This window comes from Chelonoidis abingdonii, chromosome 10 (assembly GCF_003597395.2).
Source record: "Chelonoidis abingdonii isolate Lonesome George chromosome 10, CheloAbing_2.0, whole genome shotgun sequence".
Taxonomy (NCBI): Eukaryota; Metazoa; Chordata; order Testudines; family Testudinidae; genus Chelonoidis; species Chelonoidis abingdonii.
In genome coordinates this window covers 28,444,556-28,458,929 of record NC_133778.1, presented here as the reverse complement: position 1 = coordinate 28,458,929, position 14,374 = coordinate 28,444,556, and the positions used below count along the sequence as shown (strand labels likewise).

The following is a 14,374-nucleotide window of genomic DNA, read 5'->3' as shown; positions in this document are numbered from 1 at the left end:
GTTATATCTTACCTCAAAATCATGCTGATGCCAATCCTTTAGTATCTAAAAACTAAAGGTTTATTCATAGAAAGAGAGAGAAAAAAGAAAGAAGTGAGAGTTAAAATTGGTTAAAGGAATCAAATACATACAATAAATGCAAAGTTCTCGGTTCTGGCTTGTAGCAGAGATGGAATAAACTGCTGGTTTAAGTCAAGTCTCTGGCTGCTTCCAAATCATTGGAAAGTCCTCAGTCCATTGGTTAGAATGCTTTAATCTGGGTGTTGATGGAGAAATGGGACTTGGTAAAGGATGTCTGGTCTCACTAAGAGCTGCACTGGTGGTTCCAATTTCAGTTCTATCAGATTGGAGAATCATGATCTCTTTGGCCAGCATGATGCTATCTTTGCTTCTTCTCGCCTTATCTTCTGGATCACCTTGCCTAGAAGTGGAAAGGGCAGAATTGCGTAAAACAGGCCTTGTGGCCATATGTGCGAAAAAGCAACTGTTCTCAAAGATCTGAGGTCTGCTTCACTGGCTAAGTACTAGAGTCACTTAGCGTCTTTATGATTGGTGAATAGATCAACTACCAGAAGGCTGAATTTCTGCAAAATCAGGCACCACTCTGAGTTTTGATTATGTGTCTGTTGAGTCAGTCTGCCTGTGGATTCAGCTCTCCTTTTATGTATATTGGCCTTATGGAAGGGAGCGTCCTCTCTACCCATTCCATTATCTCCATTACTTCTGTGCATAGTAACACGCCTTGTTCCTCATTGGTTGTTAATATATGCCACATTGGTTGTGTTCCCCAGGACATTTTTCTACCTCTAAGTAGTTCTGTAATCTCTGTAGGGCTAACTTGATGCTCTGGTTCCTTTCCCTGGAGTTCTGTGCTGTCCAACCCAGATGTGCTCTCCATCCTGAGAGGATGGCCTCACTTGTGAGCAGGAGTGGTGGAAGCTCCCTAAAAGTGTGGGGGGGGGGCACCGACTCCCAAACCATACCGCCCGTGTGCTGCCCCTTCTCCCTGAGGCTCTTCCTTCCACTTGCTCCTTTCCCCCATTCACCCGCTATCACTCGCCCTTACAGTTGGTAAAAAGTGATGGGGCCATGGCCCTCACCCTCCCCGTTCCGGTGCCCCTGCTTGTAAGTAACTGGGGGTCTGGAATGCATATGGGAAGACTCCTGCGGTGGTTCCGTCGGATTGCCCACCATCTTAGAGAGTTCAGCATCTGGTTGGGAACCTGTCCCTGATTTTGCATGCATTCTGGTGAATTGTTCCATACTTGCAGGAGAAACACCTAAAGGCACCTCACCCCTCGGGTGATATCTGTATTTGAAACCAGGAAGTCAAGTAGCTGTAGACACTGAGATAACTGTATGGCTGCAGGTCTGTTATTACTTGTTTTTAAAGTTGTTTTTAATATAGAATTGTAAATCTAGATGGAGTATTATTAAGAATTAGCCAAAATATTAAAATTAATAGTAATTTAATTTTTTTATTATTTCTAAACTGCCTAATCAGGCACGCTTATCAACATGGATTAAAACCAAATACTTTTGTTCATCTTCCCATGGCTATTCATCTTTTCCAACACGTGCCTCATTATAAGATGCTTAATTTTGCTCTCATTAAAGTCATTAGTAAAACTCCCTGTGATGTAGGATCAGGCCTGAAGAGTACATCAGGCTACCAGTGGTAGAGCCAAATTTATCTTCGTTTTACTGGTGAGGTTTTTTTCTGTTATTTTAAATTATTGACTATTATTCTGATCCTCATTTGGTGGTTTTGTCAGGTTGGGAGCTGTCAACATGCATCCTTGCTCTGTTATGATAATATAGTTGTTTTATTTAATGTGAAATCAAAATTATAATCAGAATTATAATTGGCCTCAAACCATTATCAGGGACAACATTTCTGTTTCTTCTAGGTTCGTATAGCCTCAGCTGGTGCTCTTGGATACTTAACATTTAACCGCACTGCTTATCGCCATCTATTAGTGGAATGCAGGAACAAACCCAAGCAATTCACACGTCTAATGAATAACCTCAGCAGGGATGCAAAAATAAGCCAGGACTTTGTAAAAGAATTCCAAAGGCAAAGACAAGTGGGGCTGCCTTCTTTAAGGTACCATATGCTGTACATTTATATGGGTGTATGTTTACTCAAGTTAAAAAATAGAAATAATTATACCTCTACCTCGATATAATGCTGTCCTTGGGAGCCAAAAAATCTTACCATGTTATAGGTGAAACCGCGTTATATCGAACTTGCTTGATCTACCGGAGTGTGCAGCCCCGCCCCCCCCCTCCCCCCCGGAGCACTGCTTTACCGTGTTATATCCAAAAATCGTGTTATACTGGGTCGCGTTATATCGGGGTAGAGGTGTATATGATTTTATATTTAAGAATAAATTTTCCAAATAGGGTAGCAGAGGTCTGTATGCAAAAAATGCACGTGCCTACAACTAAGCCATTGGTGCATGCAAAAAGATATTTGCTAATGCAAGTGCCTTGTGTGGGCACAGTTAGTCAATTTGCTTTGCCAGAGGTGGGTACATGTATATGTGAAAGTTGTCCTAGGTGATATACTTAGGAACCAGTAACACCAGTCCCAAAATATTAATGTAACATTTTCATTTGCAGATATCTTAGGCAAAATAGTCAACTGGACAAAATCCAAAGTAATAAGCTTGGGCAAGTTCTGTCACGACCCCATGCATTAGCATGAATCAGAATACTGTGCACAGCCCGGGGAGCACATAGCAGAAGTTTTGCATCCCTAACATGCTTCCCCAAAACGCACAGGTCCTCCAGAAATGGTGGTGGTTTGTTCTGGAATATGATTTACATATTTTTTGGAATAGATGCAAGTCACTTGGCATTGGCCCCCTTCACTGTCCACAGACTGGTCTATCTCCTGACAGGATTCATTCTTGGCCAAAATGGGTGTATGTTAATGTTGTTTTTTTAGCATACGTATTGGGTTGTGTTCATTGTGGGGCCATTCATAGAGGCAAAATTTAGCTCCTTGTCAAAAAGCTGTACATCAAGTTTAAATGCTCTGTTTATTATTTATAAAAATCCATTCAATACTCAGAGCTACTACAAAAATTAATGGTAAAATTTAGACTTAAGTTATGGGCATCTCCAATCCCATATAAAAAAACAAAACAAATTTATAATTAAAAAAAGACATTCATATTGAAATGAAAACATAAAAATAACTTATTTAGAAATTAAATGTATTTAATTTATTATTGGTATTACAGCAGCATATTGAAACTCAGTCAAAGGTAAGGTCCCCAATGTGCTAGGCTCTGTGTGACTAACAAAAAGATGGTCCCTGTCCCCAAAAGCTCACAATCTAGGTTTAAGACAGAAGAGGCAGAAGAAACAAACTGATGGGCAGGAAGAGAGTGGGAGGACAAGATAATAGTAAAATGAGCATATTTTGGATAGTAGGCAGTGAGTTTAGTCTGTCATCTGCCTACCATAAGCAGCTGGTAGTGCTTTTTGTGACGGAGGTACTTGGAGGACAAGGTGGTGGCTCTACAGATTATGACAGGTTTTCCCCCCATATATAAAGAGGTATAGAAGAAAATCTACAGGTGGTTGTAAGGGAGAAGAGGACCAATGGACAACTTTTGACAGTTCAGATTAAATGGTGTAGTTAAAGATAACTTTGGCTCCGTAATAATCCACCATAAGAACATGTTAAGAGTTAGACCCTCTCAACCATAGCCCTTTGGGAACAGTGCAAGAAAGATGACTGTTGCTAGAACAGAATTTCCCTGTAGATTCAGTCAGCCAGTAGTTGACAGCAGCTGCTAGCCTGCATACTCCCATCCTCCAGTTGTGAGGGTGGAACCTATCTCCCACCTCTACAACACGGGGTTGCAATGGGAGACTATCCCCACCTCCTTATGCCAATTCTGGGTATGGGATGGGTTATGGATATGAAAGACCCTACAACTTCTTTCTCTATTAATTCCTTACAATTTCATTTTGAGATCTGAGTGATACCTTAAAGCTAAAAGGAACATTTGAGTAAGAATGTGCTTAAATTTATGTCTCAATAATAAAATAAAAGCATACTTCCAGACTGGAATCAGAAAATACCATCCATTGTTCAAGGACAGTGTGACATAAATGGAAAATGGATTGAATGAGACTCTAACATTAGACTTATAAGACAACATACATGGAAACAATTTGTAGATGACATCCGCTAAGATTCTGATAGCATCCCCCTCCTTTCCTTTAAATTAATATGTAACAAATATAAATTAAATATTATTCCCACACAAAACCCTCATATGTGGTGGTGATGAGATTTCAGACATATATCAGTACTTTAAATTTCAAGAACTTTTTAAATTAAAAAAAGAAATTTTTAAGGTTAAATTTACAACACCAAATTTTGAAAGCCTTGAAATTCAAAGTTAAGATAGTTAAACTAGCTAAGTGTTCTGTAATTAGTGTCAATTTTGTATCTTTCTGATACTAAATGTGATGACTTGTCATCACACTAGCTTTTGTTTTTAATGTAAAAGGTTTAAAATAATGATCTGTGTCTAAAGAGACAGATTAATAGCTGCCAAACAGAGTCAGAGGCCTGATGCTATGAGGTTCTCAGTGCCTTCTGTACTTTGAAGTATTGCAACCTGAAGAACAAGTGGGGAAATATTGCCTTCAGCATTCTATTTATCTAATGAGGAATTTGTAAAATTATTTTGTGTGTATTATGTATAACACTTAAGGTGGTAAAGTGGCACAACCACCATGGGCTGGGCTGTAACTACAGTCTGGCCTGAGAAAGAGACAGTGTGTAGTTGCACTGCCCCAGGAGCAAAGCAGGAATGGGACCCAGATCAACAAAGGACTTAGGCACCTAAACTGGGGTTTAGGTGCCACTGCAATCCACAAAACCCCAGCTTAGCTGCCACGTAACTCCGTAAGTGCCTAAACTCACTCAGTGCCTAAATTTCAGCTGTAAGTTTCCTAAGCATCTAAGAGGCTGCCTTTGGGCATGTGCACTGTTGCTTCAGGCAGGCATTCAGGCATCTATCTCATAAGCCACAGCGCAAACATCAGAGCAGGTGAAGACAGGTATTGCCCTGCTTATCTGGCCTGTGGGGCTCAGTCTAATAAGACTTGCCCTGAGCATTCCCACAAAATAGGTGGAGATGGGTGGGATGGGGAGAGGAGGCCTCCCTTATAACGTTTAGACCAGCAATTGGGAAACTCACCTGGAAGTGGGAGACCTCAGTTTAATCCCCCCCTTTGCCTGTTGAGAGAGATCTACCTCTGAATACGTCTCCTCAATTTCATATTGAAGCATTTCCACCTTGTAGAATTAAATATTAATTGGATCAGAGAGTGAATGGCTCTATAGTGCAGTGGTTAAGGCACGTACCTGAGAGGTGGGAAACCCCTTTTCAAATCCCTTCTCATCAGGCAGAGAAGGGGAATGAAATCATGATCTCCCATTGGGCTAAGCATTTTAAGGGTGTACTCCTCCTTTCCCTGATGGTTTTCTGTGGATTTAAGTGTTTGCTGCTCCCTATCTTGGAAGAAACAGCTTAGGTGCCTGACTCGAGGAGAGGGGTTCCCGGCTGTGGATTGCAAGCAGAGATGCCTTCCTGCAATACAGACTGAGGCACCCAACTCCATGAGAGGGACAGGATTTAGGGACACATACCTCTTGTTAGCATTTTCCAATGGCTAGCTTAGATGGCTCTCCACCTACCAAGCAGGCTTTTGTGGATCCCATTCTCTGGCATCTTTCTACAGGTATTGTATAGCTTAGGCACTTAACCCAGGGTTTATGGAGTCAAGAGTTTTACTAGTTTGGTCAGCATTGCAAAACCTATGCAATAATAAAAGTCTGCTCGTGGATCTGGGTGCAGACTATTATTTGGAGAGCTGACTCCCCCTTTGCTCCAGGGGAGAATTAATTTGCATCAGCCCTTTTGTTTGCACAGTATATTCCCTGGTCTGTGCTAGCTCTGTTGTGCTGGCTGGATGACAGATTGGGGTGTGCAGAGCCAAAGCTTTGTGCACTTTTGGACTCTGCCTGGCAGCAGCTACCACCTCATTCCCGCATAGGCTATGGCAATGCAGATAACCCACGCAGTTGAGTAAGGTGACAGCTTATGCAACAATAAGGACAAGCATCAATAAGCCAAGAAAGACTTAAGATGATTGTTACATTTTCCCATATGTATAAGACTCTTTTGCTTCAAGATAAATGACAGATATCATGATAAACATGAGCATGTCCAGAAGTACTCTACAAAATTTCTTCTCCAAACTCACCTATTATAGTTTTAATATCCTTGAAAAGTTATTGAATTGTTTTGCAATATATCCCTGCATCCCTGTAGCCACAAATTCAGTATATTAATGTGTGTTTAAGGTTCCCAATATATTATTCCAGTTCACATGTAATTTCTGCACATCAGTTGCAAGTGAAATTGTCCAGACCTGGTTTTCATCTACAGAAGTATAGGAAAGAATGACTTTAGCTAGGAGGGTAAAACAGAGCCTGAAAGTTTCATTTAGAGGTGTGGCGATGAAATGGGGGTTAATAGTGAGCCATAGATTTTACAACTTCCAAGGTATATCTTTGAGCAGTAGTAGTATTTACAATAATTTATCTTTATTCTCAAAAAACCCCTGAAATTTCAAAGATCTTGTACACAAATTCCAAAAATGTATCCAGATGACACAGGCACAGATCTTAAAACAAACATGCATGCTTTTGTGTGCACCATGATATACATGCAATACATATCGTATATATACAAGTTGAGGTTGCAAGCATGCAAAGATGTGTAAGCAGAAATCTGTGACTGTATACAATGGGTATTTTTGCATGGGCACTTCTGCTCAACTTCTTTTCAAAATTTGTCCAGACTCTCTGTGAGACAACAGTAATACAGCCTGTTTAAAAGCATGCGTTTCAAGCTTCTCAGCCTTCAACTATGTTTACTAGTGATGCAAATGAGCTGGAGAGCAGACAGAAAAGAACCCTTGATGTCCTTACAAGTCCAGGCTCCATGTGAACTGGAGAGGTCAATCCTAAATATCTTCTCATCAAAAAGACATGAAAGCCTGCATTCTGCAGAATATTTTATCTCAATTGGAATGTACTCAATTAACTTTATAAATCGCTGTACTGAACACTGAAATGCAGCAACCTGCAGTTTTAAATCTACAAAGGACTTTTAATTAGACAGAATGTATTTGCTTTGCAATATCACAGGTCAGAGAGATGATCTAATGGTCCTTTCTGGCCTTGAAATCTGAATTGTGGAAGTACCAAAGCAATAAACACCTGACATATTTCAAACATGATATTCTCAAAAAATGCTCAAGTTGTCAACTTTGCACCTTTTGCTTGTTTGGCTACTGCAAAAAACTCCAACTTTTTTCTTTTGAAGCTGTTTTTCTGGGATGATTTTGTTTTAATCCAGAAAAATTGGTCTTCCGTTCAACATTGCTCAAAACCCTATATAGACTATTTACTACAGGGAAATTGACCTCCTCTCTAGGGGAAATTCTTCATCATTAAGTAAGAGCATCCACATTTCTTAAGGTACCTCAGCTGCCACACTAGTAAAACAGCATTAGCAGCCACAGTTAAATGTAATTGATCCACCTTTATTAAAATAAGGTGCAGCAACAAAAGGTTCTCTCAACCATTAGAGTCAATCTTCAACAATCATTAAGGTGAAGCAAAAGCTCAAACATTGATGCGGGGTGAGAAGCAAAAGAGGGAACTGAATGGCCAAAGAATAGCACAGGTCAGAAAGTCTCCCATGCTCCCACTAAACGTTGCTTCAAAGAGGGAGAGTGACTGTCTATTGCTTCTCTGGAATCTCTCTCAAAGCAAGACATGAAGGATACTTAACTTAGTGATGAGATTGTCAGGGACTCTAACCCAGACGGCAAAGTTTGTTGTCTGACCGCGAGACAGGCAATACCAGCAAGGTCCGATTAAAAGCTTTTTATTGACAAGTGCACACATTAATAGAGAGCAGCTCGTCTCCAGAGAGAACCAGCCTCCTTTTTACGTCTTAGTATAAGCCTATACAGACAGTTCCATCGCGTCATAAATTATTCACTGGAGCAACCCGCCCCCTTCTTCTAACAACTAGAAACTAGACACTTTTAGTATACATGTTTTACAGTATTAGGTGATTAACAATATTTTAGCAAGCACCAGAAGTTAGGAATGTAGGGGAGTTAAAACAGACAGAGAACCGAACCAAGGAGTGAAAACAGGGAGGCTGGGATTTCTTATCAGTTCTTTAAAGGAACTGTTCCTAACACAGCACAGTTGGTACTATACCAGGAATGCAGCCCCTCCCTTATTTCACTTTTTTCCAGCGCTTCATGAGACATGCTGCTTCTCAGTTCTTTTTTACTCAGGGATTACCCACAAACCTCTGTTAGCCTGACTTTGGTCAGGTTGGCATACCTGGTTTTGTCTGCTATATTTTTATTCAGGCCTAACAAGATCATATGGAATTGACTCAATATGTATGAAGTCCTTTTTCACTTACATTCTGGGTATGTCTACACAGTGATCACTCTATTGGGGGATCGATGTATCGCGTCTTGTCTAGACACATTACATCGATCCCCGAACGTGCTCCCCGTCGACTCCGGAACTCCGCCAGAATGAGAGGCGGAAGCAGAGTCAACGGGGGAGCGGCGGCCATCGATCCCGCGCCCCGAGGATGCAAAGTAAGTCAATCTAAGATACATCGACTTCAGCTACGCTATTCTCGTAGCTGAAGTTGCATATCTTAGATCAATCCCCTCCGCCCAGTGTAGACCAGGCCTCTGTGTTAAGTGGGATCACACACGGACATTTCCTTTTCTTGTCACAGTCTAGGATTTGTGTATGCTGAGGTAGTTTCACTGTAACTCCCCTTTCATCTTTGAGCATCTCTTAGCAGTGTTATTTGTTCATATTTTTATTAAGCACATCCCGTATTCTGTGCACAGTATAATTTTAAAAAAGATTTTAAGGCGTCCCAAATACCACTGACTTGTTTAAAGGACTAGAGAGGGCTATTGGTGCATTGTTCCAAATGCTTTTAATTGCCACCTTAAAAAGTCTGCAAGCCTCGACTATTTTTTTCCTGCTTGCTACTGCAAAATCTAAATCAAGATTGTAGAAGACTTACACATTTATCCTTATAGTTTTATAACATTACAGAGAGTAATTGTTTAGCCTTTTAGAATCAAATTCTCTGGTCCAGGCAAGAGCTGGGTATTGCCTTGAATATACTGGTACCAGTATAGTTCCAGTGCAGTTTTGAGATGTTGATGTAGAAAGCCAGCAATGGAAGTCTGCAGCCCCTCTTCCTTGCAGAGAACAGCTCTGCAGGGGTTTCCTCAGTCTCAACGTGGAGAAGGTTTTGGTGGCAGTGGTGTGCCCTGTGGATTGGCAACAACTCTGGACTACCAGGCAACCGCCCTGATGCAGAGTGAGGTACTGTAGCTACTGGAAGAACTGGGGCAAGTGTGGAAAGGTTCTGTACTCTGCCAATGAAACAGGTTTCTCTCCCCTGATTCTTCCACTTACTTCAACTGTTCACTTGGAGCAAGATTTCCCCTTTAATCTCAGAGAGCCCAGTCCTTCAGTTGCTTTATACACAGAACTCCCACTGAAATCAATGAGCTTTGCATGCAGTTAGACTGCAGGATTGGACCCTAAAAGAAAGTAATGTATACACACAGGATTCTTGCCTGTAATGGTAGTTCTTTCAATGTAGTATCCTTTGTGAATGTATGCTGATCATTTCACCTCTCCTTCAGAATTTTAATACTGTTGCAATACAGGACTGACCATTATGCTCTCTAATTCACACATGAAGCACCTGTAACAAGGATTTGTTAACCACATTCTAGACTAACCTTTTCATCTGATGTCAGGCATCTTAGTGCCACAACCAAAAGAAGTGAACTGGAGAGTGATATGGGTAAGCCACAATCCTTTCTTGTATTAAAAACTGAGATTTTTTAAATGTGTGTGTATATTTTGAGATATAAATAGTATGGCTGGGATTAAAAAAAACAACAACACTCATTACTGGCCTAATTCTGCTCCCACTGATGTCAATGGGACTTTTGCCACCTTATGCATATATTTGTGGCGGTGGAGCTATAAAGTGTGTATCTGTAAGTTTTAGATCTTATTAGTGAGTGATAGAACGGTAGTTGAATCACACCGATCTTTCTTTAAAAGTGGCCATAAAACTCTGTAACACTCCTAATGTCATACTTTGAGAGAGCAGGAGAAAGCAAACCTTGTTTAAAACTTTATTTTTTATTGTAAATCAGTTCCATCTGGGAAGCTTTAATGTAATCTTTTGTGTATGACTTATAACCTAGTAGATAAAGATTGCTAAATTGTCATTTTCAAACATTAAAAAAAGGGCATCTAGTCATAAGATGTCCACATTTATTTTTAATGTTGTTGAATGCTGATGGATACATGCTGAATGGCTTCTGTGTTTGCTAGGGTCTTTGCAATCAGTTATCTATAAGGCCCACTTTCTGTATGTTGATGCCAGCGTAAGACCTTTTCAGCAGAGGAACGTTAACATCCTCTGAAGTGGTCTTGGGTCTCTTCTTTATATATGTATTTTAGAGTATCATGGACTCACAGTGCACGTGGTACACCACAACTAATATTTTTTTTTAAAAAAAGAACAGCTTGGTTCAGCAGGACCTTTACAAGCTGATGTTAGGCTAAATATTACCTAACTCTGACCTAATTAGACCATGCTGTCAGAATCCAAGGTATATTTTATACCTGATATGCCTGAAGATCTCCAAGGAAGTTGCTGTAAGGTGGGTGTGGCAATGTGGGACTCATCCCTGAAGTGCCTCCTGTTGGTCATCTCAGGGAATTAGCTCACCAGCCTCCGGAGCACCCTCTGCAGGCCAGTGTCCCGCTTGCCACCACACTCTGCCTCTAGGTCTCCCTTCTCTGAGGAACCCCCAACCCTCTAATCCCCACCTTGCCTCACTCTGAGCTACTGCCAGTCATCATCAAGCCCCCAGTCCCTGTGGCAGGCTGCAATGTAAAAGCCACTCATCATAGGCAAGGTTGGGTCTGGACCTGCTGCCTCTTTCTGCAACCCAGTGCCTCTGTGGGCCTTGGACAAGGCCCTGCAGCCTGGGGAGTTGCCAGCCTAGAACTTCTTAGCCCCTCTAGCCGCTCCCCAACCCTCACTCACTCATTCACTCGCTCGCTCGCTCGCTCGCTCACTCACTCACTCTAGGCACCCTGAGCCTCCTAGCAGCTCAGCCAGCTACTCACTCCCTCCCTCTCTGAAGGCAGAAATTGTCTGTCTGCTCCCAGTCCACTGCCCTCTTATAAGGTCCAGCTGCAGCCTGATTGGGGTGTGGCCCAGCTGTGGCTACTTCCCCAATCAGCCCACATTTCAGAGCTGCAGCTCTCTCCAGGGCTGCTTTCAAGCCCTTTCAGGGCAGGAGTGAGTGACCTTCCCACTACAGTAGGGTAAGTAAAAATCAACTGTAAGGCCAAGGGCCTTTGCTCCTTTTAGGTCAACAGGCTATCTGAGGGAAGACTGATGTTCCAGAACTCCAAGATTTCACCTCTGAGGAAGGAAATCACATCATCAACTAACAGGGTTATACCAGCCTTTGACAAGTCTTCCTGTACCTGAAAGTCTACTGGTACTGTCCCATCTCTGGGGGCAGTACCATCTGGCTTCTCATCTGCAATTCTAGAATCTATGTCAGAAAAATCCAGCAGATTGTGAGATCTAAAGAGTTCACAAACACCATTCTCTTAAGTATCTAATATTTTTTCTCCCTTTTTGTTTTTATTTGCTGGGGAAAGTTCCAGCCTTTTATTTTTTTTAATTTTAGAAAGTGGCAGTGTGGGTGTGTGCACCAGCACCTGTAAAATCCACACAGAGAAAGCACCAGAAAGAAAGCTCTTTGAGTTTAAAGAACTCTAAACTTTGCCTCATAAAAATATGTATGTTCTGTATTCTGTGTAAGTGTCCTAAGAATCTTAACATGCCAGTTGTAAACTGTTAATCAGAAGTTTGACAACTCCTACTTATCAGAATGTTCTATTAAGGCCTGTTATCTGTTGTTGGAGGTGGGAAGTAAGGGGTTATCCACCACATAAGAATTGAAACATAAATTTTAATTGGTTTTGAGATTGTGGAGTAGATGTTAAACAATAATTTGGTTTCAGTATAAAATATTCATCCAAGTCTAAATTCATATTTCATTGCCTCTGGTAAAACTCTTTAGTTGGGAATTTATAACTAAATAGACAGCTAACCTCCTTAGAATACTTCTTAGGATTTATGAGGTTTGGTTTTTTGTTGTATCAATCTGATAATTTGATTTTAATCAAATATTAATTTATTTATTTGATCTTGATTTGATAATAGTATTGCTTAGTTTATTTTAGTAATATTGATGGGAGTTTAGTTTTATTGATATTCTTCCTTGATTTTATTTTTTTGTTAAACTTACAAAGATGTATAAAAAGGATACTGGATCATATTTCTTTCAATAAGTGACATGGGCCAGAAGTATCGAGAATCTGTATAAATATCAGCATGTCCACGTAGGAGTTTAACGAGCACCCTCTTAATTATCTGGGTTTAATTTTTTTTTTAATTCTTGCAACAGTTAATAAGCAGCTTTAGTTAGAGAATCTCAAACCACTTTGCAAACAATAGGTAAGTCTCTCAACATCTCTTGTGAGATGATTATTGATTTTATAGACAAACTGAGGTATTAAATTAGTAATTAAGAAGTATTTGTAACTTTTTTTGACGCTGGGATTTTAAAAATGCTTATATGCCTAGATATAAAGGTATTAACTGCAAAGAGACTACTCGTGCTTAAAGAGAATCATGTCTTTGTTTATAGGCCAAAAATCAAATAAATTTATCAATGCAGATTAGTTTAAAAATCAAACTCATTTGAGTTCTGTGAGTTCATAAGAAATGCTGAAAATATATTAAAAAAATAAAAATACGCAGAGCCTTCATGTTATTAGGCCAAGGAAAAACCGGAGTGCTTTAATGATCATGAATTCCTAAGCTGTTAATATTTTATTTACAGTTTGGTGATAAATGGAGGACCCCCTGCAGTTCCAACTTATACTAAAGGTATAGAATGTATTTAACTTACTTTGAAGTTCACAGATGAATTTATTAATTGGCTATCAACACATCCCAAGAATGAGGATCTGCAGAAACACTCCTCAAAAGGCAATTTTTTCTTAGTCATACATTTAACTTATTTTAGAAATTACCTCAATAATGAGGCTACATGTACTACATGCCACTTCCTAACTTTTGAAACTGTGGGCAGGTGACTTTAGTTAGAATTCTCAGTTTTTAAAATTTAGCTAATTAGTTAGTATAGGTAAATGTAAGGAGCATATAAAAGTTTCTGGTACAAATGTAAAATACTTACTATTTGTCATAGTTGGCCTCAACTTTACTGTCTTCTCTTTTTTAAAAAGCCACAAATCTGCTAGGTCACAGTGTTCAGGGACATATACTCAATATTCTGCTGCTGATATAAATGTAAAATAAATTACACTATTTTTATTTTGCAGAGAGATCACGAAGTAGTAATAATAGAAGACAATTCAAAGCTAAATTTCATCCAAAGGACTCTCTTCTTTTAATGCCTATATCTGCTCACTTAATGGGAAAACTCAGAACTACAGACAAACCCCGTAGCCGAACCACTGGACTTCATTCATTTGCACATGCAACTTCCGACATCACAAAAGTTTCAAGACTAAGAATTTTTAATGTCAGCAAGATCCGGCTTAATTCACCAGGAAAGAAAGCTTGAGTCCAGTGCCAACAGTGTAGCAGATAAGTATTTGTATCCATGCAATATCTTGTAGGTTTGGGAATAGTCTTTCGAAACAGAATTTCTTGATGGAAGTTGCTAATACACAGATGCCTAATTTTGGAAACCTAAACTCTTTTCACAAGAGAGTTGTGTGTAGGATGGAAGGAGGCAGTCTGTCTGTGAAGAATTAAATTTGCTGCAGTAGTAAAGAATAATAAATGCATTGAAAATAATTTCAAATTCATCACTCACAGCCATCAGTGAAGGCTATTGTGTGCAGGTTGTTTTATATTTTGGTGAATTTAAGCTTCTATTTCTCATCATACAATGCCTTCTGTTACTAGATACAAGAGCTGCAAAACAGCTGCTACGCATACTTGCATCTTCTATCTTCAGATAGGCACTCTCAAACTAATCTGTATCCACTCTTATGGGTACATTTTAAAAATGTGCAGTTTCAAGATCAATGGACTCATGTAGCCAAGATCTTGAAGTGCTATGA

The 14,374-nt window shown here is 40.0% G+C and overlaps 2 protein-coding genes across 4 annotated transcripts in view; one reads left to right on the top strand and one right to left on the bottom strand.

Moving 5' to 3' along the window:
* Nucleotides 1–13,869, top strand: part of ANKAR (ankyrin and armadillo repeat containing) — a 49,725-nt gene extending 35,856 nt beyond the window's left edge. The window contains exons 22-24 of the mRNA XM_075070064.1: nt 1,911–2,107; nt 13,123–13,169; nt 13,625–13,869. Of these exons, the coding sequence (XP_074926165.1) occupies nt 1,911–2,107; nt 13,123–13,169; nt 13,625–13,869 (489 nt within the window). The remainder of the gene's footprint in view (nt 1–1,910; nt 2,108–13,122; nt 13,170–13,624) is intronic.
* The window catches only part of OSGEPL1 (O-sialoglycoprotein endopeptidase like 1), a 29,587-nt gene continuing 15,280 nt past the window's right edge, over nt 68–14,374 (bottom strand). For all 3 annotated transcript variants that reach the window (XM_075070057.1, XM_032802636.2, XM_075070056.1), the window contains exon 9: nt 68–421. In XM_075070057.1, the coding sequence (XP_074926158.1) occupies nt 193–421 (229 nt within the window). In that variant the 3' untranslated portion in view covers nt 68–192. The remainder of the gene's footprint in view (nt 422–14,374) is intronic.